This window comes from Podarcis gaigeae (genome assembly GCF_964106915.1).
Source record: "Podarcis gaigeae genome assembly, chromosome: 6".
Taxonomy (NCBI): Eukaryota; Metazoa; Chordata; class Lepidosauria; order Squamata; family Lacertidae; genus Podarcis; species Podarcis gaigeae.
This window is the reverse complement of record NC_139682.1, coordinates 66056695-66082155: the sequence shown is the minus strand read 5'-3', so window position 1 is coordinate 66082155 and position 25461 is coordinate 66056695. Positions and strand designations below refer to the sequence as shown.

At 39.6% G+C, this 25461-nt stretch overlaps 2 protein-coding genes across 15 annotated transcripts in view; one reads left to right on the top strand and one right to left on the bottom strand.

Moving 5' to 3' along the window:
- MIGA1 (mitoguardin 1) overlaps positions 1-7502 on the bottom strand; it is a 36329-nt gene extending 28827 nt beyond the window's left edge. For 3 of the 6 annotated variants that reach the window (XR_014565331.1, XR_014565332.1, XM_083743079.1), the window contains exons 1-6: positions 7384-7502; positions 5744-5919; positions 3182-3359; positions 2225-2361; positions 1694-1820; positions 619-755 (exon numbers count right to left, since the gene is read on the bottom strand). Coding sequence is in view for 4 of the 6 variants with exons in the window: in XM_083743079.1 (XP_083599205.1) it covers positions 619-755; positions 1694-1820; positions 2225-2361; positions 3182-3359; positions 5744-5842 (678 nt within the window). In the remaining 2 variants the exon portion in view is untranslated. Of the gene's footprint in view, positions 1-618; positions 756-1693; positions 1821-2224; positions 2362-3181; positions 3921-4013; positions 4597-4666; positions 5920-6258; positions 6819-7287 lie in introns of those variants that run through there. The other 3 variants (XM_083743082.1, XM_083743081.1, XM_083743080.1) reach the window with 3 other exon arrangements.
- USP33 (ubiquitin specific peptidase 33) overlaps positions 1-25461 on the top strand; it is a 156118-nt gene that overhangs the window by 115571 nt on the left and 15086 nt on the right. For 3 of the 9 annotated variants that reach the window (XM_083742947.1, XM_083742946.1, XM_083742945.1), the window contains exons 1-10: positions 9529-9755; positions 13730-13850; positions 14591-14644; positions 17176-17238; positions 18354-18491; positions 19849-19951; positions 20988-21057; positions 21709-21822; positions 22859-22937; positions 23713-24112. In XM_083742947.1, coding sequence (XP_083599073.1) covers positions 13770-13850; positions 14591-14644; positions 17176-17238; positions 18354-18491; positions 19849-19951; positions 20988-21057; positions 21709-21822; positions 22859-22937; positions 23713-24112 — 1102 coding nt within the window. In that variant the 5' untranslated portion in view covers positions 9529-9755; positions 13730-13769. Of the gene's footprint in view, positions 1-9404; positions 9756-9854; positions 9960-13729; positions 13851-14590; positions 14645-17175; positions 17239-18353; positions 18492-19848; positions 19952-20987; positions 21058-21708; positions 21823-22858; positions 22938-23712; positions 24113-25461 lie in introns of those variants that run through there. The other 6 variants (XM_083742950.1, XM_083742949.1, XM_083742942.1 and 3 more) reach the window with 5 other exon arrangements.

Genomic DNA, 25461 nt, shown 5'->3' with positions numbered 1-25461 from the left:
AAATTTTGATTTTAATAGTACTGTATTGGCCTGAATATAAGCCTCACTTTTTTTCCAAATTCCGACCGTGAAAAGTTAAAGTGCGGCTTAAATTCATGACCTTACAAAAATGGGCTTTTACGGTATTGCTGCTGAAACAGACATACAGTAAAATGGAACGGGTGTGAGTGCCTGTAGAATTTTAAGGGAGCGGTTTATATTCGGGTATCGTTGTTTTTCCCCCCTTGAATTTTAAAGGTGCATCTTATATTCGGGTGCAGCTTATATTCGGGTCAATACAGTACTATGATATATTGAAAACCTTTGAAGGAAGAAAGGCACTGAAGAAGAAATAGGTCACTGGGGAAGCAGTTGCTCATATTGCAGGCATTCAAGAGGCTCACAGAGTTCCTCAGCATCATAAGAGTTGGAAGGGTCCCTGAGGATCATCTAGTCCAACCCCCTGCAATGCAGGAATATGCAGCTGTCCTTTACAGGGATCGAACCTGCAATCTTGGTGTTATCCAGGTTCTCTTGAATAATTTTAGCTTCTTTGCTAGAAGCTGGAGTATACTTTGGAATTTTAACCAGAAACAGGGGAAACAAATTATCTGAAGGAACAGCAACTCATTTACTTACTTCTACACTTTCTTCTGCAATAGCATCACCTGCTCCAAGTTTGACGGCGCTACAGTTGGCTTCATCTTCTGCTTGCCTGTTACGAAACGTCAGTGCCTGCTCCCATCGACGAAGAGCTTCTTCAAATAGTTCCATTCCTGAAAGAAATGTTTACTAATGCAACAACCCTGTATCAGATTTTCAATTTGCCTTCCCTTGTACCAGGTAGCAATGGCTCGACACTTGAACCTTTTGTAGAAAGGTGCCTGCCAAATAAATCAGTCCAATGTACTGGCACTCTAGCTGAGCAAGCCATGTACTTCATTGACTGATCAGGAGGAATGCTGCATTGTGAGAGGGAAATGAATTAGACCAGAGGTCAGCAAACTTTTTCAGCAGGGGGCCGTTCCACTCTCCCTCAGACCTTGTGGGGCACCGGACTATATTTTGAAGGGGGGGAAATGAATGAATTCCTATGCCCCACAAATAACCCAGAGATGCATTTTAAATAAAAGGACACATTCTACTCATGTAAAAACACGCTGATTCCCGGACCATCCACGGGCCGGATTTAGAAGGCAGCTGGGCTGGATTCGGCCCCCGTGGATTAGACAGCTTTTGAGTCCTTCCAACTCAATTGTTCCAAGCGAAGCCACACATTCTTTTAATAATCAATAAGCAAACATATTGTGAATACATGTAGCAACACTGTAGATGAGGAAGGTTTCATGTTTCTATTAGTTTCTAAAACTTTTGTCATCTACAGAGACTACACACCACATGCTCTTTCTGTTCTGGATCCCTGCATGTGGCAGGCTTTGTGTTCATGCATCATCATCATCATCATCATCATCATCATTATTCCCCGCCCATCTGGCTGGGTTGCCCCAGCCACTCTGCCGCAAAACAGACAGATATGTTATATGGCCTATAGAGGACTTAAGGCAACAAATATCTTTAACAGTTGTTAAATACAAGTGTCATCATGCCCTTGAAAGAAAGTAACACTATTTTTGTAATAGCAAACAATCCTGAACTTAGAAACTTTTAAAAATAGCAGCAAGAAATGCTACATCTAAGGAATCTGCTCACTTACCCATCAAGTATAAGTTTTCTGGAGTAGTTACTGGAACATTGACCAGCTTTATATCATCTTCATCTGCTTTGTCCCAGGAACTAGAATTGACACAAGCACAGCTAGGACAGGATGCAGCACTTTGGACCTAATTTAAAGAAGATGGACAGGTGTCAGATTAGGGATGCTTAGCTCACATGGCTTTCCGGAAGGGCAGTCTTTCAGTCTGGGGATAAGTTAAAAAAATGTATCCACTGGATGCCCCCATAGTTTTGTGGGCAATTTGTAGGACAATAACATAGAAGTGCCCCTAGGTAAGAAACGTGCTAGACAAATCAGCCCAAGGGTTTTCAGGCTAGGTGCCTTTAAGGTTCATTTTGTACAGGAGGAAAAGCAAGGTGAGATTCAGCATAAAAATGGCACACATTCTAGAGGAGCACTGATAAAGGAAGAGAGCCTCTTTCCTGCCCCTATGCAAGTTAACAGAAGAAGAAAAAACCACCATTCAACAGCTTATCAGCAAACTACATGAAAATAATAAGGTATGCTTACCGAAGCCAAACTCTGTACTGAACCCGAATATTTACTGAAGAGGCCTCCATTTGCATTGATATAGGATTGAGAACCTTTTTCTTTGGCTGAACTCAATGAAAGTGTTAGATTTTGTCTGCTGCTGGAACAACTGGAACCTGAAGAGGAAGATAATACAATCAAAGTAACAGACCTATGCAGACTTACCTGGGAGTAACCCCCATTGAAGCAAGTGTCACTTGCATAACCACAAAGGGTTTTCATTGAACAACTATCTAATTTTCTGTTGTATTCGAGGAATAACTTTTTAAGATGGGATAACTCCTTCTTTTCAAGTAACTCTTAAAATTATCATTTTGAAAGTAATGTAGCATTCTAGAATGCTATTAATGCTGTACAATGATGGTATAAGCTGTGAATCACTGAGCTCTCATCTATTGCTTTCTATAAGGAAGGATAAGCACGTGCACTTTGTAGTCAGCAAGGCTTGAGGATGGGAAAACAAAAAGGAAGGCTGCAGGCAGGTTTATACTGGACCTGCTGCTGCGGGAAAAGGTGCTACACGTGTCCATCTCCTTGCAGACCAATCAGGGCTATGCTAAGCCGCCCAACTGTTTATTTTGGTTTTTAAAATATATATCTAAGTGATAAAGGGTCAGTTTAGGGATTTGTTAAGGAAAGAGTTGTGGTACACACACACTGTTGCATGCATATAGTACATGTTTCAGTGGGAAACCAAGCTGAGGAACTTAAAACAAACAAACAAACAAACAAACAAACAAACAAACAAACACCTCTACCCCAGTCCCAAGATGCTTGCTTGGCAATAAGCCCCAATTTTTCCAACTTATTTCCATGTACGTCTGGCCAGTGCAAGTCTACATAGGTGTACTCAGAAGTAAGCCCCACTGTGTTCAATGAGGCTTCCTCCCCGGTGTGTACAGAATCTTGGCTTTCCTTAGGCATCGTGTCACCTACCTTTCTCTGATGCAGGTGTTTTTATATAGTCTAACACGACGTGGCCTGGCTCCCATGGAGATACATTCCTGGTTTTCTTCCCACGCTTTCTTTTGAAGTGATGGGCAAGAAAAAGCACAGACACTGCACCCACTGCTGTTATTACAAATAACTTCTTGAGACCTGGGGAAACCTTAACCTTAAAACACATATTTTAAAAAGTAAGTTATATCATATGTTCTACAGAAGGAAAAAAAAATAAACCTATTGCATCAAAACTGAATTAAGTTAACATTTGAAATCTGAACACTACACCAATCAAAGAAACTCTGTGCAATTTATTGTGTATAAATCTTAAATAACTTCTGTAAAATATAACAACAACAACAACAACAACAACAACACACAATAGGCTAAAATTCTATACTTTTATGTTAACTTTGAGAATGTGTGCGTTTGCATTTATTTTGACACTTATATTGGATGCTGTATTTCTACATTTTGACCACAGGCCTTTGGATTCCCACTAGCAAATCCAAAGGCCTAGAGAAAACTTGCCCACAAGTTAAAGTGAATGTCTTCTTTTGCTCCCAAAGACCAACACAGATTCTTTTCAGGAATTTGAGTGGTAAGCGGATAATTACTGGAAGCAGAACTGGATGTGCCCAACATTAGCTACTTTTAGAACAAGGCATGCTCATTACAGCATTTGTTTAACTATATTAGTTCTACTCTATAATTAATCATATTCTATGTTTTGCTAGAATATGATTAATTATAGAGTAGAACTAATATAGTTAAACAAATGCTGTAATGAGCATGCCTTGTTCTAAAAGTAGCTAATGTTGGGCACATTAGAGACATTTCTAAAGGTTTCCACTAGTAGATTCACCTGGCATCTCATTATAATAGCCTGGAATCAACTAAGAATCAGTACACTGTGATGAACTTTATGAGCAAATGTATTAGCAATCACCTTATTTATTTGCACCAGACATAACACTACAGCCACTGCTGAATGTGTCGCCCACACATGCCTCATTATTTAAAAGAAAATAGCAGAATCTGATGTGATTTCTACTCTCCACTGATTTTTTGTCTTCCTCAATTGATCTAAGGATACAGGAGTAGTTGTGGCGCCTTCTCCCAACCAACAGGTGCTCAGGGAAAACGGGTACCAGGGTTGTGGTCACCAGAGGACTGGGCATGGTTTCTATTAGTTCAGCAGCAAGCAATCTGCTGTACTTGTGCAGAACCTCAACACAAGCAAAGTGTGCTGCTCAAGACAGTGAATTTCCAACCCTTTCAGTAGTTTTCCTGTGTGCAACACAGACATTCTCACAAAGCATTCTGTGGCTACATGTGGTTTGCCTGTTACTGGACAAATGTCACTATGCTTGCATTATATATAAGTTCTATCTGCACAAAATGACCCTCTGGATCACACTCCTAATATGTGTTTATATACAAACTTTCAGGCTCTCTGTTCATATTGTACAGAGATACATTATACATTAAGGTTTTTGCTAGTTAATGGAACTAGCAGAGGTTGTTTTTTTTTGTCATTGAGACAAATGATAGAGCAGTCTTTCCTCTTCTGGAGTGGAGCACATTGACATCAATGTAGCAAAATTCAGTCCAACGCTGTCTATTTTTGTTCTGTTGCTTTTCACCACGCCACCTCCTCTTATAGTGCAGCAGTGTTTCTGGCAGTCGGGGCTCCACCCTACCCTGCTTTAGAAACAGATGTTGTATGTCCTATCCACCACCAACCACAGTAAAAGCCTGCTCTAGATTATTTCTGTCTTCCTGATTCTGCAGATCATGCTAAATATTGGAAGTATCAACACTCTGTAAATGCTCATCTCGTATATTGGGACAAAATTGACAGCAACATGATTAAATTTGTAGAAATCTAAAAAAACAAAATACTGTCTAAAGCCTTCTGTGACTTGCCTTGGCAAGAAAACATACACATAGGGTGTGGTTATTAGCAAGATATTCTTAAGAGGTAGTCCCTATTTTATAATTATTAAAACTGCCAACAAAGGGTGATATTGGACTAAATTGTACTACAAGAGACCTACTGAAATCAAGCAATTAAAATTCGTTGCCACCAATCTCTCTCCTGTGATTTCAACAGGTCTGCTCTGAATATGACTTAGCCATATACTACCCATATTACTCTCAAGGGTTTTTTGTTTATTCATATCAGTGAGCTCAATAAAAAACTTTACACTGAAAGGCAGAAAAGAATTAGAAACTGGCTAGACAATACATCAAATAATGCACTTGGACGCAAAACAGAAAAAACAAGATAGGCAGTACTGCTTGTAATCACTCTACAATTGAGATGTATGGCACTGCAAAGGCTTCACAGCAGCCTCTGCAGTCCAGTACGTGTAAGAGAATGAAGTCTACTGGAATCCACAGCAATATTTTTTTTAATGCTACGTTCAACAATAATTTTACATAAACCATCTTAACCAAATACATATTACATAAAAGCACATTATATAAAACACTGTTAGATGTTAGCTTCAAAAAGCACTACAAACTAAAATAAAGAAATGCAAGGGTTACCTGGGTTAGAGAAGAATACCAGGAAAGAGGAAGATCAAATACTCTTAAAGCTGCTGTCTTCAAAGATAAACGTGTCTCACTAGAAGCGTCTTCTGACATGGCTCCTTCTTTCCCACAGCATCATTGAGTGACACTAAGTCATAACAATATTACTTGCAGACGATGTTGGTTATAGGCTGCCAATGAGAGACAAATATTGGACTGTACACCTCACGCTTTGTGAAGTTAACTCAGTGGCTTCAAACTTCCTTCCTTCCATCCAGAGTTCCAATGGTACAAATAGCAAATATAGTTTGCAGTGGAACAGTGAATATCATGGAGAAAGTAAAAGGTACACACCCTTCCATTTTCCTGTAAATAGTAACAGCAATATCCTAACAGTGTCTACTCAAAAGTAAGCCCCATCAAAGTCAGTGGGCCTTACTCCTAAGCGAGACAAGGTTTGCAGCCCAATACTGCAATTCTATACACACTTATCTAAAAGTAAAGTCTATTAAAAACTCAATAAGACTTACCTTGGGCAGATGTGAATAAGATTTCAGTGCTAATGAACAGCTCTGAGTAATGAGAAAACTATGGAGTTTTCCAGTGTGTTATTCTTTTTTTAATTTTTTATCTTTGTAAAAATACAAAGCACAACACAGAAAAACAGAAAGATTACTCCTAAGATTTATAATTGCCACTTGGCTGACCTGTGAGTTAACTAGAGATATTTGGAGCACTTAAAAAAAGAAAACTGTGCAAAAGATTTTGAAAAGCCTGCAAAGCAGCTTATCTCCACACAAAGGTTTTTAACAAGCTTACACACACACACACACACACACAAAATACAAAGATGAATAAGAGTAAATGTTTCTAGGCAGAAAAACAAAAAAGTGGAGAAATGTTTTAAAGTGGAAGGTACCATCAAACCACATAATAATAATAATAGTAATAATTTGAATGGATGACAGTGGAATTTCCCATAACTCATATCTGACAGTGGGGGGGGGGTGCTATTTATGGTACTGAGCCAAGACAGATTTCAGTCTGTTACTTTGGATTTCTAATTATTGTTATTTTAATATGTATGGTCATTAAGAGAGGGAAGGAGGGGAAGAGACATACTGTAGTTCTTAACATTACAATAAGTATTTAAAACCTAAATTGAATTTATTTATTTTTTGCATATCCAGCTTGCATAACTGCAAGGGTGGGGGGAAAGCAGATGACATGACAATGTTTGTAGAGAACAGTAGAGTAATATATTGCAGTTAACTCACAGAATGGCTTCTAAAAGATCCTGCGACTGAGCTATCCTGTTATAATGTCCTACTCTGTCATGTTATCCAAAACCTTCACAGGCCCATTTGGGCATCCCTTATCCCCACAATACCATACCACCCCATGGCTGCCTCTTATTGCACCCTGATTCATTACTACTGTATATTATATATAAGCTCTTTGATACAAGATCACAAGACCAACCCCGTATTTTTGGCCCAGATTTTTCCTTGAGCCCCAGCAAGGGTGGGGCTCAGCCAAGAGGGTCACGGCCTCCCCACCTGCTAGGATGGGGTTGGAAGCAGCTCTTCTCACCCTGGAGGACCAAACAAACCGCCTCCACGGAACAATAACGAAAAAAGGAACCGAAACCAGACCTGGCGGCTTCTCGGGGCTGCACCGCAGACACAAGCGCGAAGCGACCCGGTTCCTCCTTTGCACCAGCTGCGATTCCTGCTGCCCAAAAGTGGGGCGGGGGTGGGGTTTGAAAGAGATCATAGAGAGGAAATTGTAGAGTAATATGTGCCTCCTCTTGCTTCCGGATCAATTTTTTTTTTTGGGGGGGGGAAGGTTTCCCTCTTCATTAGGGTGCCAAGAGCCAACGCGTCACCATTCAGTTGAGTAAGGCAGGGAAGGGAAAATCTTAGCAGGTTTATTTTCGCCGCGTGCTTTGCGGGAGCTGCTGGCGCATTGTGGTTCCATTCATTTGCAAACAGGGCGTGCTGCCATCACTCTAAGGCTATGATCTCATGCAGCCTTAGTTGGGGCATAAACCCCATTGAACGCTGCAAGGTTTAAGCTCCGGTATACATAAGACCTGTGTGAGCGACATAGCCAATTGCAGGTAAGGCAGGGATATAGAATTTCTAGCTTTTTAAGGGCCGATTTAACAACTTGCCATTAACGAAATGCATCTGGTAGGTGACCATTATGCCACCTTTATAAAAGTGTTACCGTGAGAATCTGTTAACCTCTGATCCACCCTATCTGAAATTGGAGATGACGATACGGAGGTTACAAGTGTTCTTTCCAACCTGCAGTATTAATAAGACTGGGCCACATGGCAGGCTTGTCATAAGCCACTCTCCCAAGCTGCAACAGTTTAAAAACCATTCTATTATTTTTACACATGAAAATTTACTGGGTGGCAAGAGACTTGCTGCTGTCAAAATACTGCAATTATAAACTTGTAGATTTCTCCATTATCTCCTAGGAGCAGTTGGCATTTCTGTCACTCTTCGGGATTTAAAAAGCCGTGGAAATGAACCAGCACCTAAGGCTGGTTTTAATTTCTAGCAAAAAATAAAAATCCTGCTTACAGAAAAAGGGCAAATCCTATATGTGTCTCCTCAGCGGTAAGCCCAACGCAGTTCAATGTGATACATATCTCAAGGGAAAATCAATTTGGAATTACGTACTACCTTATGACTTTACCCCAGCCCAAATGGGCTAGAGCCTCACACTCTCCATCCATCGACATGCATGCAGCTGCTGTGCACTTTTAAATGTTGTTATATGCCACCTCAATCTCTGAGCGATGCGAGATTCCAGGGGTACCAAGTGTGCAAATCAGGGTCCTTTGGAACAATGAGGCACAGAGGACACAGTGGTGTCTTTATATTGTTTATATATGCAACCTAAATTCTACATGGAGGAGTCCACAGCATTCCTCCCCAAGAGGTTTCTGTTGCTCTCTGGACTGCATCCTTGCAGCCCAAGAGCAAGAAGCTGTGCTCTCTGACCCATAACTCGCTTGCATCACACTGTTCCTCTTAAGCTTTCCTTGCCTCTGCCTTTTTAAAAAATGGCCAAAGTGCTAATGGCTCATTTATCCCCAGGCCATCACTGCAAAGGAAATTAGGATGACTCCATTACCTTTCAACTCCTGTTGATTTCCTAGGATTAAGATGTATCTAATAAACAATTTAGGAAATGTGCCCAGCATAAATGCTCATTAAATGATTAGAAGTGTCTAGCACACAGGTCAAATGCACACATGAATTATCTTAAACACACGTAAGTCACGCTATTTCCCGGTTCTAGCACCTCTAAACGTAATAAAATTATAACAATCACTAAGCTCAGGCATTTAGCACCCACACACCTATAACAATTTTGTGTGTGCGGTGTGGGAAGAGAATTAATATTAGAATTTTTTTACGTCTATGGCCCATTAGTTTGCCGAGAAGGAAAACGGGCAGCAACCTCTTTCCGAGGTCAAAGGGAAGAAAAAAAACACGAAGAAACCAGGACGCACCTTCCCCACAAATCTTTGCCTAAACAGAACCACGTGTTTTCGCCACACCTCAGGCTTCAAGCCCTGTTCGAATTTTCTCCACAACATTCAAAAGGACAAAGCAGTTCGGAACGTCCACTTCCCACCGCAAAAACCCACTCAACCCTTTCCCCTCCCTTCTTATCTCTATGGTCCCTATTTCCCCACCCATCTTTAACGAACAGCGTGCTCTTGAAGGCGCGCACGCGCAAAAGAAGGTGAGTCGACCGCCGCCCTCTTTGTTTAGGGCAACATCGCTCCTCCTTTTTCTCCTCCTCCTCTCAGCCATCTCTCCACACCAGTGAAAGCGAGCGCTGCCATCTTGGTACGGGGCCCATTGCGAGTGACAGCCCGGCTTGGAGCGGTGCGGAAGGCTGCGGCCCAGTGAGAGAGAGAGAGAGGCGGAAAGAAGCGGAAGCTGCCTCTCTTGGACCTCCATCTCTCTCTTGGCGAGGTTGGCCGTGTGGGAGGCAGGTGAGGAGAAAAGGACGAGGGCGCAGCGGCCGTTATAATGAAGCGGGAGGGCGGGAATTGGCGTTGGGATGCGAGGAAAGCGGCCTCGCAAGTTGGCCTGGAAGGTATCCATCCGCCGGGGCTGCTTTCGCGGAAGAACCAGGTCTTTTAACCTTCCTGAAGAAGTAAACCCCATTCGGTTGAGTGGGGTTTATTTCACCTGAGGCAAAAGCATATAGTGTTGCAGTCTTGAGGACTGGGGCCTCTCCGTCGGTTTATCGATGCTTCCACCCCTGTTGGAGGTGGTGGAGAACTGAAGTCCCATTTTCGAGATATGTTGATTCCCCATCCCTCTTTCTTTCTTTCTTTATTGTTTTCTTTCAGTAGCCTCGATTTTTTGATTAACATCACACACCTGCACACTCCTTAGCTGTAAGCCAAGGATTGGTCCTGGAATTATTTTTCCACTGCCAGCAGGTTTTGAGTCTGAAATAAGTCTTGGATCTTAAGGGAGTGAAAATGAAGGAATGGCACGCGAGCATGTACAGAGGGGTCCTTTCGAGAACAAAATGCCAATGCTATCCTATGCTGTATCAACAGAAGCGTAGTGTCTTGATCCAGGGAAGTCATTGTCCCTCTCTGTTCTCCCTCGGTCAGGAATATTGTGTCCCGTTCTGGGCGCCACAATTTAAGAAGGATGTTGACAAGCTGGAATGTGTGCAGATGAGGGTGGCCAAGGTGATTGAGGGTGTGGAAGTCAAGCCTTATGAGAAACAGTGGAGGGAATTCGGTATGTTAGCCAGGTGAAGAAGAGCCCCAGAGGAGGTCTGATAGCCATCTTCAAATATCTAAAAGGCCAGCACACGGAAGATGGAAAAAGTTTGTTTTCTCCTGTTCCCGAGGGTAGGGCTTTGAACTAATGGCTTCAAGTTACAAGAAAGGAGATTTTGACTAAACATCAGGAAGAACTTTCTGACAGCAAAAGCCTGTTTGACAGTGGAACAGACTCCCACAAGAGATGGTGGACTGTCCTTCCTTGGAGGTTTTTAAGCAGAGCTTGGATGGGCATCTTTCATGGATGCTCAAGTTGAGATTCCTGTATTGCAGAGGGTTGTACTCGATGACCCTTGGGGTCCCTTCCAACTCTACAATTCTATGAATGACCCCTCTAACCCTGTATAGCTGTAGTAAGGGAGAAAGGGGCTTCCAGGTCACAGAAAGTGACTTCCAAACTAACCAGCACCCAGGTATTTCTCCCACCTTGGAAAGTGAATAAAAGCTATGCCTGTGTGTTAGATCCAGATATAAGTAGCTTTCTTTTTAAGGGTTATCATGTTGCTATGTGATGTTCAATTTGTGAAGCTCAAAAGTGCTGGTGTGCCTTAAAATAGATACGTTGTTGGAGCAAAACTTAAAAACAAAAGCAAAATGTAGGCTTCCATTCTCTTTTTATAAAGCTAGGCAGTCTTGACATAATATGTGCTGCTATGCCCTAGGGAACATTGTAATCTGGAAGAAGGGGCAAATTAGGAAAAATGTGACATTACTATTTAAGGGCCATTAAGAAAATGTGTGTTTGTGTTGCGGTGGGGAGGAGAGGAAAAGGGAAAGGAGTGATACTTTTTCTCATATATCATACTGTACCTGACCTTATAGTTCAGATGCTGCATTTAATAAATACGGTAATCGGGACATCTATTCTTTGCTGCAGAGCATCATAGAGAGAAAGCATGGTTGACAAACTCCACTGCAGTTTGCAGTAGTGCAGGGACAGCAGTTCTGGTGCAAAAAGACCAATCTGCAGAATATGCTGCGGGACAGCCAATTCTTGCTTTTAATATTCTTAAAGGATGCAAAGGGAGGACTCAGACAGCATGAAACAGATTGTATTTAAGAAACTTCTGTTTCCTCTTAATGCTATATACATAAGCACTTGGAATAAATATTGTTGTCATTGTGGCATTTGTAGAATTTAATGCAAACTCTGTTTATTTTATGAGTGAGCTCTTTTTGGAGAAAGAGAGTAGGAAGAAATCAGCTTGGATAAATGTCCTCAAGAAGGAAATAAATTATAGTTCATCCTTCCTAGTTTTTCTTCTGAGTTTTTAACTGCAGTTTTGTAAAACAAAAGGAATATTAATATGAGATAATGAAATCATCCCTTATGAACACCTCTGAACATACTGTGCATTGGATTTTCTGCTGAATACAATGGATATATCTTTTTAAAATCTGAAAATGATACACAAAAAACTGAATGCATATGTGTGCGCGTGCTCTCTCTCTCTCACACACACATTAAGAGGACATATATTTGGAAAAGATGAAATGATATATTCTGTTAGTCCAAAAATGTCAAGAGAACAACAGTTGGGTTATTGGGTGTTAAACATAACACACGGTTAGCATTTTAATAGTAATTAGGAGTTGAATATCTCTGAGTTTGTGAAATTGCCAAGAGACAAAGACACCTCATAGAATGTTAAGAATAATCCAGAAACAACAATATTATGAAGAGACCATTATTGATAATAGTTTCTGTGTCGAGGGTATATGTTTGCAACCCATTGTAAACATACAAAAAAATTATAGATCTTTATCATTGTAAGCTTGGAAGAGAGAAATTATGTATCACGACCATAACTACAATAATTTATGCTCTACATTTTCTGTTTTATATCCTGGGTAGATCCTGTTTATATGATGAAAATAATAAATTACAATTGTTGGGAGGCTTCACATAACATTATTGGTTGTCATACAACAGTCTAAATAAAGTTTATTTCTAGTAAGTAGCAGATAATTTGAGGGGGCAAAGCTCTTAGGGTTCTCAGGATGCAAGTTGTCAAATTTCCTTTTGATACCTGATCTTTCTGCTCACTAAATTATTTAGATTGGGTTGCAATCTCCTTCGCCATTTTTTCCTTTGTTAAAGAAATAACATATATTTGCTGTTTTCTCAAATGATTTGAAAACTAGCTTCTGTGATTATTTGGCATTTGGATGTTTAAATCTATTAAATATACACTGGTTAACTCAGCACCTTTTACGATACCCCTCACAATGTGACATCCTGTTTCAAATGAATTTTTAATATCAGCCTTTGCATCATTAAACATGTCTTTCAGAATTATATTAGATGCCATGGTGTATAGCAGGAAGTTATGAAATAATCCTTTGGTCTATTTAGGGAAGCAGGGATTGAACTGGGTTGTATCCAGTTGGTCTCCCTCTACTGTCAGAATATATCTGTCAGCAGAGGCAATTTTGAGTGATTCTGCCTTTTCCATCCCCCCCAATCTGCTCCAGAGGGTTAGGAGAGTTTCTGGATTAGATTGTAACAGTCACACCAAAGGCTTTTGGGATAAAATGAATTACCAAAAATTGCCTCCCACCCCATTCCACTGTTGGATGCCTCCCCTCATTGGAGGAGCACGACTTGGATACCACCTATTGGTTTTAGTGTAAATTAGAATAGGACCTACGCTCAGGTCTTGCTTTCAGACTTCCCATAAGCATCTTGTTGGCCACTGTGAGAGCAGGATGCTGGACTAGATGAGCCAATGGCCTGACTCAGCAGGCTTTTCTTATGTTCTTATCTGTCATCTGGATACCACCAGTACCACTTCCCTCAATACAGTGGTACCTCAGTTTAAGAACAGTCCAGTTTAAGAACGATTTGGTTTACAAACTCCACAAAACCAGAAAGTGTCCTGGTTTGAGAAATTTACCTCGGTCTAAGAATGGAATCTGAACGGTGGAAGGGCACCAGCGGCAGGAGGCCTCATTAGAGGAAGCGTGCTTCGGTTTAAGAATGGTTTCGTTTTAAGAACAGACTTCTGGAACGTATTAAGTTCGTAAACCAAGGTACCACTGTATTTTGCTATTTCACATTCATTTTTTAATGTTAGCATAAGTCGTAATGATGTGGTTTCGCCTTTACTAAAGCCTTTTTGCATGGTCTCACAGTACAATCACTATGTTTCCCTTTCAAGATGTAGATACAACCTGAATTTGGAAGAGACCACTATTAAAATGTCAGCGCTAAGCAATGATTGTTCGCATTTGGAGTCTGTTGGTGAAATAACCAAGGAAGACTTAATACACAAGTCACATGTGAGTTTCTGCTGAGTACATTCCTTGATGGATTAACATGGACTTATTTTTGAAGTAATGATCTTTGCCTTGAATTGTGCAATACGTTTTAGTGCTAGGTGTTACAACAGGCAGCATGCTTGTTTTATTAATAATATTTTATTATATCCTGCCTCTAAAAGGATCCCAGGGTGGCTAGCATAATCATTAAATGAATAACCACAGGAAGAAGCCTTTTAAGCTAATCTATTTAGGTAGGAGTTAAGGTATCATATATTTATGTGCCGAAGTGGACATGGGATGTTGAAGCAGTTGCTAATTATTATTTTTTTAAATTAATTTTTATTAAAGTTTTTCTGTGGTACAAAACAAACAGATAAGGAGTTTAAGATTGGGAGACATGTAATACAGGCTTAAACATTCTATTTTTAAATTGTAGTCCTACACACTTTCCTGTGACTAGGTCCAAACTAACCTAGTTGTGTTTACTTTTGAGCATGCTTTCTATAGTCCTTTTTATATGGCTATATAGCAGGGGTAATAGAAAGTAACCTGTATCAGTGGCACCAAAGATGTGGAACAGCAGCTGATTTTGTAGAAACAGAATTTTTGTGTGAGTAAACATTTAAAAATTGCAGATTCTCTTCAGTAATGAACAAATAAATATTTAGACTTTATAATATGAGAATAGGGCTTTTTGCCCTTTTGCTCCTCTCTGACTAATTTTATTAACTAACCACATCACTCTCTGCTTTTAATAGGGCACTTGCCAGGACTGTAAAGTGAAGGGACCAAATCTTTGGGCATGCTTAGAGGTAAGATGAAATTCCATTTATTATATGCAACAGGAAAGAGGTTTTTTAATAGAACCTTAAGTTTAAAACTGATAATTCAATGGTGAGAGCAGTATTCACATGCCACTAGGCTTGGCTGGATTGTAGTGGGAACTGTGTTTGTGGAGTGGATTCTTCAAGTGTCCTCTGCAGTGTGTCCTTGTGAGTTATAGGTTGTTCCCCTAACAAAGGCCACCTTTGAAACTATATTTGGGCTGTGCTTCGAACTCAGCAATTGTGAGTACAAGTCCAGTGTTCTGGCCGCAGAACCCCATGTTGGATTTCAATTCTACCCTAAACTTTCAGTTCACACTGAATACCATAATTGAGCAAGTATGCTAAACAACCTCCATGCATGCCCTTTTGAGAAAAACATGTTTCAAAGATAATTTTGGCTGGGACACTGTATATAAAATTTTGCATTTTGTTAAATAAAAATGCTGTTTTGTTAAAATAAAATCCCTTTTTGGAGAATGCAGTTGGCTGACAAAATGGGAGTGATAGGTGAAAAAACTGGCAAACACTTAACAAATAAATAAATGTTCTTGGTAAAAGCTCACCGGCTATTTTCACTTTAGAAAGAATTCTAATCATAAATGTTTGGTATGCTATAAGTTAGTTGCCAGCTTTCTGCCATATAATCATTAAACTCTGTAGTTGTTCCTGCATAAGAAGTGCCACTTAAGTCACTGGACACCGTCCCCACCTTTTGTGTGGATGCTTTTCTTTAGATTCAGAAAGGAGCCCCAGCAACCTACTGCTTGCTGTTGATTTGTGGTGTGCTGAATTTATTTTAAAATGCCTAATTACTAATCGTGTTCACTGTTTTTGTAATCTACAAAGCATTGCCATAATTATGTACATTTCCTTGTTTGAACTACTTGTAGATCCACCAAATTGAATGAACATGATTTGTAAGGGCTTGAGAAAGCAAGACATTCCATTGCACTAGCTCTTGTAATTCTAGACTTTCTTGCACTGAAAACCTTTAGAGCTCTGTGGTCTGCATAATAATAAAGGTTTCATAATGTAGGTTATATAATCCATCTTAATGGTGTTCTAGTTGTTGCAATAAGGATCTTATTTAACCTTATTTAAGGCATTATGTGAAGGCTAAATAGCTACAGTTGCTACATTATTGACTAGATATGCTGCACAATATCTAATTTTTGTTTTTGGTTGTATCTAATGTCACCACTCAGCTGACAGTAAGCCTTCATCAGCAGATTGGGAAGAAGCACTTTTTAGTGATTTGTCCTCCTCCATGCAGCCTCCCACCCCGACTAAATCTGTTCCTAAGAGTTGGGGAACCCTTCAGAGGAGGTTTGGGAAAGGCAGCATGTGTGTGAAAATAGCTTTCTTCCCTGTTCCACTAAGGGAAGCCTTACCAACAGCTGAGTGACAGCATTGGATGCAACACTTCATTCTTATAAAGCAGAGGTTTTGAACCTTTTTGGGTCCACAGCTCCCTTGACCAACTACATTATTTCTGCTGCACCCCTTGGGGCTCAGGAGCCCCATTACGTCACCCCTTACCTGAAGAGCCAGCAGCCCCTCACCCTTTATTGAACACCTTGTGGAGTGTTCCTCATCCTCCTCTCTTCTCCCCTCTCCTTGGGAGTCCTCTGGGCAGCTGCAGCTGTCGTCTCTGGTCTCTGAGCTGCCACCCCCCAGAAGAGAGGTGCCTCTTCCCACTGTCCCACTGGGGCCTGGGAAGCACCCCCTGGCCAGCCCCAGAGGCACCATTCACTTGGGGAGCTTGTAGCCAGGGCTGGTGCAACAAACAACTGTGCAAGCCTTTGGGAGGCAGAGATGCAAGAGGGCATCAGAGGAAAGAGGGACAGAGGCTAGTGTTGCCCGCGGCACCCCTGACCATTCAAGGCACCCCAGGGTGCCATGGCACACTGATTGAAAACCACTATTATAAAGGAAAAGTTGCTTCAGTTTGTGCGTTTAAATGTCTTACTCTGCTTCCAAATTCTTAGCTTTCCATTTGAATTGAAGTTACTTTAGGCTGCAGTCCAGCAGTGGTTACCTCTGCAACACTTATTAACAGCATTGGCACACTTAGCATTACCGCTCTGAATTGTATTTCTTGCAGCTTTAACTATGGGTAATAATTTATGCAAGTCTCAGTAAAAGATGTTTACCTGGGAATTGAAATTAGCCTGAAAGGTTGCACTGTAGAATTATTAACGTCAAGTAGAGTTTTGATACTGAATTACTATGTCGGTTGAATCCAATCTAGGGAGCCCTTTTGTGTACCTTTTTACATTAATAGTTTCAACAGCAACTCATCATGCCTCATCAAAAGCTGCTTTTGGCGATGTTCCATTGCCCTAAGTTTTAGAAGAAGCATTCTTGGTGAAGTGGGATAATTACTCTTGAGCTGATAATATAAAGTGCCGCCCCATTTGTATCATACTGTGAATTGCTCCTGCTGAGAACTGAATTATGTGCCAACTACATTACTGTATTTTGCATTTTGTTAATGATTCTGTTTTGTTTGACAGAATAGATGCTCATATGTTGGTTGTGGAGAATCTCATATAGATCACAGTACCATACATTCAGAGGTATGTATGTAAAAATACTTAAGCATTTTGACAAGTTAACTCATCTTTAACTTTTGAATCTTTCTGGTGTGCAGAGATTACTTATATGGATGGTTGATAAACAGGGAAGTTAGATTTAATTTAAAATAAACAATTGCTTAATTTCGGCAAATATGAACAATGATGTCATGTTTAATAAGCAGAACCTTTAATGGCTGAATACATAATTTAGATTCCAGCATTTAACTGTATTGTTCATGATAACCTTATTTTTACATTTATTGGCAGTTGGTGTAGGAAAATGTGATGCAACAGCTAGTATTTTATACCAGGGTAAATAGCAACTATATCCAAGTTCTGGAGTTTAAAATAATGTTTTTGTTCATAATTTTTGTTGAAAATAGTAGTGGATACTATATTTCCCAAATGTATTTGGGTTTCATTTTAAGGAAGAAAGTTGATATGGAGAGGAAGCATGCAGTTGCAAAACACCTTTAACGTGAAGAACTAGCACAACCACATTCTTTTACCATTCTGCTGTTAAGAGCTGAAGTGGTCTCCATGGAGCCCAGGAAACTTTTTACTTTTTCTGTATCATGTGGAGTTCCACCTTGAACTCATTGCCTCCCAGTTGCATAGGCAGCACGGGGGGGGGGGGGGGCAGGGGATGAGCTCCCCCCTGCTCCATACCTGAATTGCTGTTATTGCAGTTATTTTTCTTTCTTACCCACCTAGAAATATATTTTGTCTCTTCTGTGCCCTCACTCCATTTTTTCCAGGTGCCACCACTTCTCAGCTGTGTATTCCTATATATAAACTCCCCTCCTCAATCATAAGCCCCTCCCTTTGGGTTACAGTTTCAAAGCAGTTTGGAGCTTTTTATTTTCCTGCCAGCAGGTGATGGATGTGCAGCCTCTCATGTATACAATGGAGTTCTCATTGCCCTAAGTTTAGAATGTCAAGATGTAGCTAGTTATTCCTATAACAGTCTGTGCAAACATTACGTTTAAACCAAGCCTAGAAAGATATGCATTTCCATACAAGTAAAATGCAACAGTCCATACAAGCAAGACCCAATTCCTTCACAGTTGGTCTTACTGTATTAAAAAGATTTAGTAGCTGCATTTGTTTTCTAGGAAACAAATCACTGTCTAACGGTTAACCTTACCACATTACGTGTCTGGTGTTATGCATGTAGCAAAGAAGTGTTTCTTGATAGAAAACTGAAGTCTCATTCTTCAATGCAAAATGTTCGACTGTCTCACATCATACAGGTAATTAGGCAAGTTCACTATCTGGGATTTTATATGGGATTTTAAATTGATTTTTTTGCTGTTTATGTATGGTTTATAAGATGTTTCAATTAAGAAGTCAGGTTTTTAGTCTTCTACACATAAACATTCAATAGATTATTTAAATAAAGTGTTTAAGGAAGCTATTAACAAAGCTTGTAGTACAGCAATTTTGCTTTAGCATCTTTAGAGTCCTAAATTCTTGATGATTTTACACGGTTTGCATGGCAGTGTAAGCCAAATATGGTTTACTGCAACTACACAAGCATGCAGGCTTTTGCAGAGCAGTTTGTAACCACTTTGCTCTTCTACAGTCCCATTTTGCTCCTGCATTTATTTAAGCAAAGTTTGGCTTAGTCTTATTGTGTCGTCCAAACTCAGTTCCATAGTTAAGCTCTCTCTTCATTAACCACTAGCTGTAGCCAAGCTTTGTTAGTGGTTTGGCTTATCACATCATGTGAGCCATGCCAAAGGCTTAATTAATTTTAGAATCTATATTCAAGAGGTTCAAAAACTTCAGAGTGCTATATAAATGCTTATTGGGTTCAATCCTATGTGTGTTTGCTAGGGAGTAAGATCTTTTGAATTGTGGGATTTACTTTTGCGTAAACATTTATAGGATTACACTGTTACTGTGTTTTAATTTTGAAAACTAATAGTGTAATATGTGCATATTTGAATACTTTATGATCACTCATAAAGTGGTCAGTTGCATCACTCATGGGGATCCAACGAGCCACTTCAAGCATGCTCTAGGCACAGCTCATACCCAGTGGGATTTCTGACTTTTTAAAAAATTGAACACAGTACAAATTGCTTTTGAAATTCCCCTGAGTTTTGAAAGTGCTTTGCCATAAAGCATTGAGAGCTACCTTGAGAAATGGAACTCGAGCTCAGCTGGGAAACTTCATTTAAGAATTATGAAAATATGTCCTTAATATACTGACATTCATAATAACTATTAATTTTTAAAGTAAAATTGAAAAATTGAATATGGTAGCTTTCATTAAGTGCTACTGCAGTAGTCAACCGGATGGCTATAGCCCTTGAGCAGGACCTGAGTTTATCAGCACTCTCCCCACTTATGATCTCGGCAACTAGCCCTCGGAACATTCATATTTCTTATCTTCCTATAAGAAACCTATGCTCTTGGATAAGTTATTTCAAAAAGTTTTGACATATACATGTCAGTAAACTCTTGGCTTTGCATGTAAAACATGCTTTAGAACTTGATATAAATAATGTTCATAGACTGATTTTAAATGATACACAAAGAAAAGTAAGATTTGCAGGAACAACACAAGGCTTCTCATGCTTTGTATCTTGATCTTTCCCAAAGGATATTAGGTTACCTAGTATCCCTACACTGAAAATTCCTCTAATTGCAACATTTGATGACCTTGATGTACAAGTAGATGAAGAGGATGAATTCAAGGCAAGAGGTAATATAACTGAAAAGTTCACCAAAATATTGTTAGTTGACACAAATTGTTAGTACCATATTCATAATTTCAATGAAATTTTATCTCATCAGTGGTTTCATGTCTGTTTTTATGTTCTTCTTTCACACAATTGTTTTATAGGTCCCATCTACTCCTACATCTCAGTTTTCTGACCCTAATTAGTTACCTATTTGGATAATAAGCTTTGTCTGTTGAAATGTAGGTGTTCAGCTGGACATCTAGGGAGCTGGGTTGAGAGAGAAATTGGACATTTCTAAAGGTCTTGGAGAGACGCAGGTGGCGCTGTGGGTTAAACCACTGAGCCTAGGGCTTGCTGATCAGAAGGTCGGCGGTTCGAATCCCCGTGACGGGGTGAGCTCCCGTTGCTTGGTCCCAGCTCCTGCCAACCTAGCAGTTCAAAAGCACGAAGTGCAAGTAGATAAATAGGTACTGCTCTGGCGGGAAGGTAAACGGCGTTCCGTGCACTGCTCTGGTTTGCCAAAAGTGGCTTAGTCTTGCTGGCCACATGACCCAGAAGCTGTATGCCGGCTCTCTCGGCCAATAAAGCGAGATGAGCGCCGCAACCCCAGAGTCGTCCGCGACTGGACCTAATGGTCAGGGGTCCCTGTACCTTTTAAGGGTCTTGGAGGGAATGCAAGAATTTGTTTAGATCTGTGGTGACTGCGGTCAGTGATATAACTTAAAGACAAGATAAAAATGTGAGGAGAAATGAGGAGACACTTTTATTCAATTTATAAGAGCAGTGAGTAGAAGTTGAATTTCACAGATGTTGTCTCATTGGGTGATAGCCAAATAAGCCATACCCAGAGTAGACCCACTGAAATTAATTGGCTTGTGTCTGTTGATTTCAATAGATCTAGCTTAGTATGCCTGATTTTGGATATCTCTCATTGAGTTCTGAGCTACTATGTATATATACAGGTTAAATGTTGCTTTTAAATCTCTGTGAGAAACTCCCTACTACACATATTGTAACCTTTTTTTTGCTTGCTTAGCAGTTTTTCATTATTTGCAGGTCTGACAGGCTTGAAAAATATTGGAAACACTTGTTACATGAATGCAGCCTTACAAGCTCTTTCAAATTGGTAAGAAAAACAGTCCTCTTTGTAGGGCTAGGGCAGTGTGCTTTTCAGATGTTAGAAAGTCCAGATCAGCAAGAAACTGTGTAGGGTAGAGGTTATAGCATAAATATTACTATGTGAGTTGTATGGCCTATAGAACTTGCAGGAGGCACGTCCTGATCATATGCCCTTTCAAAAGGCCCTCAAACTCAAAAGTTAAATTAATATGAGTTTTCACTTTACAGATCGTCTCATAGTTATTTAACTAGCCTATGAAATGCAGGACTCTTTTCCTGTTTTCACTGATTTTCTGGCTAACTCAAGTGTATCCAATTTCTTGATGATATGAATGTAAAGAGAAGGATTAAAACCAAAAGTTTAGAAAAGGCTTTTATTTTTTCTTCAGTATTTATTGGTGTAGAAGCAGTGTGGTCATTTTGTTACACTGCATCTCATTTTATTAATATAGTATTAAACAGATCTGTTACTGTTGCAATCAGATGCTGAAGGTGCAAGATGGTATCAGCCCTATCATGGAATCAAAGTGTTTCTTACTGGAAAAATGGAGCTTATCTAGAAAGGAGCAGAACTGTACCATATAACTGGGGTTGAAGTAATATTGACATATTTAGCACGGTCTCAAAAAACTAATGGTCTTTTCCCCTTTCTTGCCAGCCCACCATTAACCCAGTTTTTCCTTGACTGTGGGAGTTTAGCTCGTACTGATAAGAAACCAGCCATCTGCAGAAGTTATTACAAACTGATGACAGAACTCTGGCATAAAAGCAGGTATTGTGCTATTTTTGTACTGGCATAATTTTTCTAAATCAGCTTCTCACAAATATATTTTCAGTAGAATATTTTGTAATTAGTGAACTACATAAAATCTTAGAGTTTCAATGATTGTTTAGCAGAAAACATATGAAGTAGAACTGTATTTTTCATAATGTGCACACACTTGGAGTCATCTTCCCAATGACAATCTTACATCTGCTTATTCAGTTCCATAGTGGGTTATGTTACGATAATATAACATTAATCAAGCACCTGAATGGAAGGCCTACTGTAAGCAATTAGCATGTTCGTATGAATTTGGCTGAGTTATTGAATAATGTAGGATCTCTGTTTGAAATGGGTCGTAATTTGAGTGCATTGTATTTTTTTTCTGTCTTTAGTTTGGGGCATCACCTATTGAAACAATAAATATCCATAAAGATTATGGATTACCTGGGTTGTAGAATTTTAAGAAGCTCTTGTATAATAAAATAAGAATTGATCTGATGAAGTCAGACAAGGTACATCTACTGCCCCACACAGCTTTCAGCAGTAACTAAAAAGATGCCTCTAATTGAAACTCACAATTTCCTTGACAGAATTCTTATTTACTTTGGTATAGTTTGACTCAAAATATAAAAGACTGTGGCAAGCAAGCAAGATTTGTGTCTATCTTAGATTGTTCTTAAGTTATGTGTATGGTACAGAATTAGATGTACACATGAATGAGTACAGTCTTGTGTGAAAGGAATAAGAAAGGATGCATGAAATGAATATTTCATGATGCATGAAAGGCATATTGAGACATCCATACTACCCCAAACAGTGTACCCAATCAATCACAGTATCAAGAAAGGTGAGAATAGGTCTATAATGTCATAGGATGCTGAGAGATGAAATTCAGATTTTGTATCCAAAGGCATTTAGAAACCTCTTGATATTTTGATTTGTTGGTTTAAAAACTATTGCAATTTGAATACTGTACTAGTAAACTGAAACATTTCAACCATTTGAAAAGTTGTAAATGCACTTAAATATTTTTTTCTTCCAGACCTGGAGCAGTTGTCCCCACAAATTTGTTTCAAGGAATTAAAACAGTTAATCCAGCATTTCGAGGCTATTCTCAGCAGGTAAGCTTTTCTTAAGGCTTCCTCTATGCATACTACAGGAAAATTTTATTTAGTAAAGTTTCAAGGTTCAAAGAAATGGAAACTGCCGGTAAAATAATACATTTCACTTCGGGTTTCTTTGCTAGCTGCTAGATGATGTTTACAATCCATGCTGTTTTTCCCCCTTCTTGATTTATGAATAAGAGTAGTTGATAAAATTCTGCCTAGGTCCAAAATTACACAGTCATATCCAACATCGCTGTTCTGCTACTGCAGCAGACGCCTGCATGAGCAATGGAACTTCCCCTCATCTCCCCTGCTGCCCATCACACACCCTCAGAATCTGCTCCAGAGGAGTTTCCAGAGCAGACTTTGGAGCTATGTGGAGAGAGGAACAGGAAGTCTCATTGCACAAGCAGAATTCTGCAGGTGCAGCATTGGATACAATCTATAAAGTGTAATGTGAAAATTTAGAACAGTTTAAATCCAGCTGCAGACCACAATAGGGAACTAGGAGCTTTTATTTTGTAATAAAATAAAATATAAGAAGAAGAAGCAATAAAAATAAAAGTAATACAGGATGTAGCATAATCCTACAACAGGCAGAGAAATGATTAACTGGTCTGCCAAGACGATCAGCAATTTTCAAGTGATCCGGGGTTTGTGGGATTTGGAATCACTGCTGTAAACCCAAAGAGCTGATTGAAAGTTGTTTTTAGCATTATTGAATGACTAGCACCATTGAAGTACTCATCTGAATAAAGCACAATGCTGTACCTACCATTTTAAATTTCAGGATGCACAGGAATTTTTGCGTTGTTTGATGGATTTACTACATGAAGAGTTAAAAGAGCCTGTTATTGCAGTAGAGGATAGTATCCCAGCAAATGAAGAGAGCATGGAAGAAGAGAAGAGTCAATCGGATGTAGACTTTCAATCATGCAATAATACTGATAAGGTAGAAAATGAGGCTTGGTCAAAATCTGTGGCAGAGGACCAAGCAGAGGACACAATGTTAATTCAGGATGATGAAAATGCATCCAAAGACAATCAGAAAGAGAAATCCTTGTGTCCCAAGATGAACAAAGCAAGCTCTGTGGAAGACATAGAAAAAGACATATACAATTTCTTTGAAACGGCTGAATTTTTGAACAATCAGGAAACAGTGAAGGTGCAAATACACAGCAGATACTCAGGTGATTGTATGGCTATTAATTAGAAAAAGTGTTGGGTAATATTTTGGTCACATCTGTTACAAGATTCAATTCCACCTAACTACATGCTACAATGTTATTTTACTGATTTTGATCTCATTTGTAGCTCTTGCAGGATAGAATATTTTTGAATTTGTTGTTGACTTGGCAGCAATGGAATAAACCATTTGTTTTTGTATGATCAGCTGTTATTAGGATAGATTGCCGCAATTTTATATTAAAATGGCCAAGTTCTGTCACTCTGTAATAGAACAGATAGTACAAGACTTTGTGGAGGCACTTGTCTGAATTCTACCAGCAACAAAAGCAAGTGATAGTTACTCTGGTTTTCCCTTATTTATTTACGCAAGTGTTTCTGTACTGCCTTCTGCTAAAATATCAGGTTGGTGTGCGGAAATATAAGAACATTAAAAACGTTGAAAGCAGCACAGAACAATGATTAAAATGATTGCCTACTAAAAAAAAAAAAGTAAACAACAGCATAGGCCTGTCGGCATAGCAGAGTCTTCATGAGGTGCCTGAAAGTTAAAAGCAAGGATGCCTGCTGAAGACACTTAAGTACTTTACTTTGGTTAAGAGCAGTTGGGCCTCTGTAACACAGATGGACAGCACTCCTCCAGGTAAAATTAATAAAATGTGTCAGGTGTTTGCATAAAATGACAAAATTTTGAACTGGAGCTCAGTGTTTGGGTTGGGATATTAGCTGCTTCATTCTGCACTCGGTAGCTGTTCCCAAGGGCAGACCCATATAGAGCACATTGCAGAAATGCAGTCTTGAAGTTACCAGTGCATGGGCTGCAGTCACCACGCTATCCAGATACTGCAGCTAGTATACCAGCCAAAGCTGGTTAAAGGCACTCCCAAGGTCTCTTGGGCTTCCAGAACAGGTCCTAGTTGACCACAGTGGTTTGAAGAAGTTGCTTCCAGCTCTGTTCCAGGAGTGGCATGTGCTTTCACTGCTTTCTCAGGTTTCTCTGTCGAGTGATAGCAACATGGTTGTTTCAGTTTAAGGATAAGTGCACTTTAAGAGTGAAGTAAACCACTTGCCATGAGAAGGGGCTGGAATGGAGTGGTGTGTGTATGTGATCATTTGTGTATTAGGGAAATGAGTGTTTGCTCATTTACTTGACAGTTTCTACCCCCACGTTGGCAAACTGAAACTTACATGTATGTGCATTTTTCACAGAAGCTATGCATTTACTCTAAGTTATGATTAAAGAGTGTGATGACCCCATGGCAATATTGCTGAAATACCTGGTTGACGCTAGACATTTTAGCCAGTATGAAAGCTGCTGCTGTATGGGGTAAAATTTGAGCTGAATGATGTCTTG